Source organism: Mytilus trossulus, chromosome 6 (genome assembly GCF_036588685.1).
Source record: "Mytilus trossulus isolate FHL-02 chromosome 6, PNRI_Mtr1.1.1.hap1, whole genome shotgun sequence".
NCBI classification, from domain to species: Eukaryota; Metazoa; Mollusca; class Bivalvia; order Mytilida; family Mytilidae; genus Mytilus; species Mytilus trossulus.
Genome location: NC_086378.1, coordinates 41816630 through 41823493, shown reverse-complemented (window position 1 = coordinate 41823493; position 6864 = coordinate 41816630). Strand labels below are relative to the sequence as shown.

The 6864-nt window shown below is 33.3% G+C and overlaps 1 protein-coding gene across 4 annotated transcripts in view; it reads left to right on the top strand.

The window, feature by feature from the left end:
- The first annotated feature begins 383 nt into the window (after positions 1 to 383).
- LOC134721354 (amyloid-beta precursor-like protein) overlaps positions 384 to 6864 on the top strand; it is a 52868-nt gene continuing 46387 nt past the window's right edge. Inside the window, exons 1-2 of one of the 4 annotated variants that reach the window (XM_063584295.1) lie at positions 384 to 596; positions 4592 to 4759. In XM_063584295.1, the coding sequence (XP_063440365.1) occupies positions 543 to 596; positions 4592 to 4759 (222 nt within the window). In that variant the 5' untranslated portion in view covers positions 384 to 542. Of the gene's footprint in view, positions 618 to 4591; positions 4760 to 6864 lie in introns of all 4 variants that reach the window. The other 3 variants (XM_063584296.1, XM_063584297.1, XM_063584294.1) reach the window with 3 other exon arrangements.

Below are 6864 nucleotides of genomic sequence, written 5' to 3'. Positions count from 1 at the left end.
ATAGTTAGAACTATACAAATCCTTGCCCTAACCGATAAATGTATTCTTTAAAAATTTGTATCAATGACAAATTTAAAAATTAATATCATGACAAATGCTAAGAACGGACACTGGGCGAATATGTTATTAGGGCGAATGGACCCGATACCATATCTTACCTGCGGAGGTGTGCCGAATATTTTTTTCTGTCCATGATTTGTTTACCTTTATGTCTTTAGTGTAACCCGAACTTACTTTCGTTCCGTGAGACCCTCATTGATAGATTAATGTTCGAAAACAACCCCCGTAGTAGAACACCGGGCGACCGATTGTATCGTTACTGGGGGGTATCGGAATCAGCAGAGGTTGGACGAAAGTTTAAGATATCGTTCTCAGTGTGTCGTTCGTCTGTCGGCAACTAGTTATGAAAATAAGATACAAAATTTAGACCAACCATAAGCACCTTTCCAGAATTAATGAATGAATGACGTCATGTCATCTACCAGACATATTTGTCATTGTTAGTAATAATATCATAGGAAATTATACATTTACCAGTGAAAATGCGGACTGTAAACGGTCAATCAGTGTTCATATTGTTCGTTGTACTTACAAAGGTCAGTCTTGCATACATTGAGGTAATTCTCTATCGTTTTTATCCCGCAAATGACATGTCAAATGCAGGATTTTATGCTGCACTCTCAGGGTCCAGACAAGATTCTTATTGACCTTAAATACACGTTAACAGCTCAAGAAAATATCCATTACTAGGCGGATTATACCTCAAATTAGGTATAATCCACCATTTGACATATAGTGAGGTAAATCATTTGTGGTAAAAAAAAAAATGTCACTAAAGGTTTTTGAGTGATATTTTTGAGCTTCTTATTGTACAAATGCTGTAAATGTATATATTATTATACATATACTACATCATGCGCCTGTGACTAACAGTAACAGTTATATTGTTTAATAGTACCAGCAGAAACTACTTTCAGCAACAGCATGAAAACCAAGAAACATCAAGGGACAAGTTGTGCAAAGTCCTTAGGATAAGAATTGGATATTCATTAATATATAGTTATTTCGTACCAAGCTATTTAAATGCACTCAATATATGGTCTACGAAAGCTTTATTTCAGCCTATATATTGTTCTTTATAGACATCATGCTGCATACTAATAAAATAGACAGTAGTTAACCGGAATAATCTTGTTTAAAATATCACAATTAAAAATATATAAGCACAAAAATACATATACGTCTGTTTGCAGTTACCTGACTAACCCTTCTTTTAAGAGCTGACACTCAGGGGTAACACGAATGACCGAATAACACTGTTAATATCTGAATAACACTTTTAATGACCGAATATCACCTGAAATTTTAATATTAGCACATATTGGTGACTTTTAAACATTGATTATTAAATAATAATATATTATCGATGTATTTTATAGCTTAAGAATAATTTACAGAAAGCAGACAAGTTCATAAAGATCTTTTTAAATTTAGTGTGTACATCCAACATGGCGGCCATTGTGATTTCCGTGGTCACCATGTTGGATGCACACACTAAATTTAAAAAGATCTTTATGACCTTATCTGCTTTCTGTCATGTCTGTGAATCAATTTTTAGTTATAAAATACATGGATAATATACTATTATTTAATAATCAATGTTTAACATGTTTAAAAGTCACAAATATTTGCTAATATAAAAATTTCAAGTGTTATTCGGTCATTAAAAGTGTTATTCGGATATTAACAGTGTTATTCGGTCATTCGAGGTACCAGACACTCAGCATGCTTAGTCAATATATTCTGTTTTAAAGTAAAAAATTAACTGAACTTGTGTCAAAAGCAAAGGTAGAATTGTCAATAAAATTGATTTATTGCTTGATATCATGAATGATCAAACAATGTACATGTACATGTATATCTAAATATTCACAATTGTGAAGACGACACTTCTTTTAAGAATCTTCCAATATGTGTGATGATACAAAATTGAGAATGGAAGTGGGTAATATGTCAAAGAGACAACAACCCAACCAGAGAGCAGAAAACAGCCAAAGGCCTACAATGGGTCTTAAACCGCAAGAAAATTTTTTGGTCGTACATGTATATTGGTATCACGTTGGCGTCGTCGTCGTCGTTCGAATACTTTTAGTTTTCGCACTCTAACTTTAGTAAAAGTGAATAGAAATCTATGAAATTTTAACACAAGGTTTATGACCACAAAAGGGAGTTTGGGATTGATTTTGGGAGTTTTGGTCCCAACATTTTAGGAATTAGGCGCCAAAAAGGGCCCAAATAAGCATTTTCTTGGTTTTCGCACTATAACTTTAGTTTAAGTAAATAGAAATCTATGAAATTTGACACAAGGTTTATGACCACAAAAGGAAGGTTGGGATTGATTTTGGGAGTTTTGGTTCCAACAGTTTAGGAATTAGGGGCCAAAAAAGGGCCCAAATAAGCATTATTCTTGGTTTTCCCACAATAACTTTCGTATAAGTAAACAGAAATCTATGAAATTTTAACATAAGGTCTATGACCACAATAGGAAGGTTGGGATTGATTTTGGGAGTTTTAGTCTGAACAGTTTAGGAATGAGGGTCCAAAAACAGGTCCCAAATAAGCATTTTTCTTGTTTTTTTGCACAATAACTTTAGTATAAATTAATATAAATCTATGAAATTTTAACACAAGGTTTATGACCACAAAAGGAAGGTTTGGATGGATTTTGGGAGTTTGGGTCCCAAAAAATTAGGGGCCAAAAGGGTCCACAATTGAACTTTGTTTGATTTCATCAAAAAATGAATTATTGGGGTTCTTTGATATGCCAAATCTAACCATTTATTCATATTCTTAATTTTTGGTCCTGTTTTCAAATTGGTCTACAAAGGGTCCAAAATTAAACTTAGCTTGATTTTAACAAAAATTGAATTCTTGGGGTTCTTTGATAAGCTGAATCTAAATATGTACTAAGATTTTTTATTATGGAACCAGTTTTCAAGTTGGTCCAAATCGGGGTCCAAAATTATTATACTAAGTATTGTGCAATAGCAAGAAAAGTTCAATTGCACAGTATTCCGCAATAGCAAGAAATCTTCAATTGCACAGTATTGTGCAATAGCAAGAAATCTTCAATTGCACAGTATTGCGCAATAGCAAGAAATATCTAATTGCACAATATTGCACAATAGCAAGAAATTTTAAATTACACAGTTTTGCGCAATAGCAAGAAATATGCAATTGTACAGTATTGTCCCGTTTTCAAATTGGTACATGTAAGGTCCAAAGGGTCAAAAATTAAACTTTGTTTGATTTAAACAAAAATTGAATACATGGGGTTCTTCAATTTGCTGAATATAACCGTGTATTTAGATTTTTAATATTTGGGCCCGGTTATCAAATTGGTCCACATTGAGGTCTAAAGGGTCTTAAATTGAACATTATTTGATTTTATCAAAAATTTAATTCTTGGGGTTCTATGATATGCTGAATCTCACCATGTATAAATTTAGATTTTGGATATTGGACCATAATAGGTAAATGTCCAATTTAAAATTTTTAAGTTTTTAAGTTTAAGTTCTTAGACCACATTCAGTCTGTGTCAGAAACCTATGTTGTGTCAACTATTTAATCACAATCCAAATTTAGAGCTGTATCAAGCTTAAATGTTGTGTCCATACTTGCCCCAACTGTTCAGGGTTCGACCTCTGTGGTCGTATAAAGCTGTGCCCTGCAAAGCATCTGGTTCTATGTTGAAACTTATATAATGTATTTAAATGGGTACATTTTTGGAACTATGGTTGCAAACTGCATTGGAAATTTGAATTGAGATATTTATGACCATACATTGTCGGAAAGAATTTTTTTTCTGAAAAAAGGGGAGGGGGGGATTGTGTGGTGGTGGGACAATGTTTTCTCCTCCAGATTACAGAAATTATTTTTTTAGGCCGAAAAATTGGGGGAGGGGGTTAAACACTTTTTTTTTGGGGGGGGGGGGGGGTCAATTTGCAACAGCATAGTATTTTGCACAAATGCAAAAAACTGAATATAAATTCAAATCATATAATCAATTCTTAATTCTTTAACTACAGTTATTCTATGTCAGAAACCTCTGATGTGTGAAATATTTAATTACAATCCAAATTCAGAACTGCATTAAGCGCGAATATTGTGTCCATTTTTGCCCCAACTGTTCATGGTTTGACCCGTTGTATCCAGCTGCGCTTGGCAAAGCAATTTATTTCAATAAATAATCAAAAAATTTCTAATTATTCTGCTGAAATTTTTCCCACAGGATCTTACTTCCTGCTTAAAAGTCATATATAATCAGTAATAACTGCCAATTGATAGATTTCTGTTTTACACAGGACTCGTTTCCCATGCTTGTGTCTGTTGGCCATGGTATGTACATTTGTATTGGATTTTGATGAAATTTACCTATGTAAACAGTATTACATACTGGTTCAAAAATGTATGTGGTACTGTTCTGTTTTTATTATTTTTGGTGAAATTTTATTGGAAACTCATAGAAAATAAGAAATACATGTTTGTTTATATTTTTAAAATTGATAATTTCTTTTTGTGAATCTTTCAGGCACTTGCAGCTAATATTGATAATGATATACCTGCATCAAAATTTGTTCCATCTGTTGCATTTAAATGTGGAAGACCAGCAATGCACAAAACAAGCACAGGGTGGCAGAAGGATATCAATACAGACTGTAAAGAGGATAAACTAGATATTCTTAAATACTGTCAAAGTGTGAGTAATGTTAAATACTTCCAGTTCAAATGGAAAAAATATATCTTCAATATGCCGATACAAGACAACTATCCCAAGAATGTACATGTTGATATGACTAATTTGTCTTGTGTTTACAAATAACTGATAACTGCTATACTACACACTATCAAAATAAGGAGATATGGTATGATGCAAATGAACTGTTCACTAGATCTGAAATGACAAAAGCAAAAGCAAATACAGGTCACCGTACAGTTTCAACAATAAAAATTGTATGGTCATCAAACAAAAACTTACCCTACAAAACTCAACATAGGTATAGTGATGCGATGGCAGCGTTGTTAGCTAACTTCTTTAAAAAAACTTAATGTTTAAAAAGGTGTAAGACCTGGATGCTTTTTACTTGGTATATAGATGCCTCAAGTTACGAAGTTTCCATCTGTCATATGTCCAGTGTCCTTGACCTCATTTTCATGGTTCAGTGACTACTTGAAAAAAATGTTAATTTCTCTCTTATTATGAGTAAAAGGAAAACTATATTTGGTATGTGCCTTCCTTGCAAGGTCCTCATGTCCGTCAGATGATATTCTGCTGTACATGTCTGTCTGGCATGGTTCATCTGATCTTGACCTTATTTTCATGGTTCATTTGTCAATGTTTACATGTAGTTTTCTTAAAAGCAATAGCAATAAAAAAGCAATAGGTCAACTATATTTAGAGTATTGAATGATTGTAATGTGTTCATGTACATGCATTTCTTGTTTGGTTTATAATTATATCACCTTGACCTCATTTTCTTGGATTTTGTTAAGTTCATGTGATAGTTGTAGGTTGTAGTAAAGCTTTATATTTAGAACTATCAACATAATATCAATGATAAGTAATGATTAGTAAATAAGAATGCAGGACATTTCAGCGTGTGCACTCTTGATAGTACAATCTAAAGTTTTTATTGTTTACTTACCAATGTACAAATGTACTTTGATTGTTGAAATATACAATGTCACGTGGTAGCCTATCCAGAGAGGGACCGTATAAATGATCAGAGAATCTTGATTCCGAGGATATTCATTGGACACTTCCAAAACTAACCAATAAATAAGCATGATAAGAGAGAATCCTATGAAGGGGGAGGGGGGGTGGGTGCACGGAAAAACTGAAAATGTAGAAATATTACTCACAGTTTGATATTTCTGGGTCAGATTTTTAAATAAACTAATTCAAGTGCACGTGGTTAATAGTAGTAAAAGAAGGGACCTCTCAATTTAAGGGTCAGATGCATATGGTCAATAGTCAAAAGTTACACATGCTTAGAAACATGAGGAACGCTAATAGGTGAGTCAACTGTTTTCTGGCTAGTAAATATCCAAGGTCTCAGAAGGAATTTTCTGTGTTTCAAGATAAAATTGAGAATGGAAATGGGGAATGTGTCAAAGAGACAACAACCCGACCAAATAAAAAAACAACAGCAGAAGGTCACCAACAGGTCTTCAATGTAGCGAGAAATTCCCGCACCCGGAGGCGTCCTTCAGCTGGCCCCTAAACAAATATATACTAGTTCAGTGATAATGAACGCCATACTAATTTCCAAATTGTACACAAGAAACTAAAATTAAAATAATACAAGACTAACAAAGGCCAGGGGCTCCTGACTTCTGACAGGCGCAAAAATGCGGCGGGGTTAAACATGTTTGTGAGATCTCAACCCTCCCCCTATACCTCTAACCAATGTAGAAAAGTAAACGCATAACCATGATAACAATACAAACATTAAAATTCAGTTCAAGAGAAGTCCAAGTCTGATGTCAGAAAATGTAACCAAAGAAAATAAACAAAATGACCATAATACATAAATAACAACAGACTACTAGCAGTTAACTGACATGCCAGCTCCAGACTTCAAGACTATATATATACACTGGCAAATTTCACTCACATCAATTTCACATGAATTTAAATTCATGTAAATCTCACATAAAATTCAGGTGAATTTCATCTCAAACAAACTGATACCTGAAACTCATGTGAAATCAATTTATGTGAGTTTCACGTGAATCTCATGTGGAATTCAAGTGAATTTCATTTTTTTTAACATGAAAATTCACATGAAATTTTATAATAAT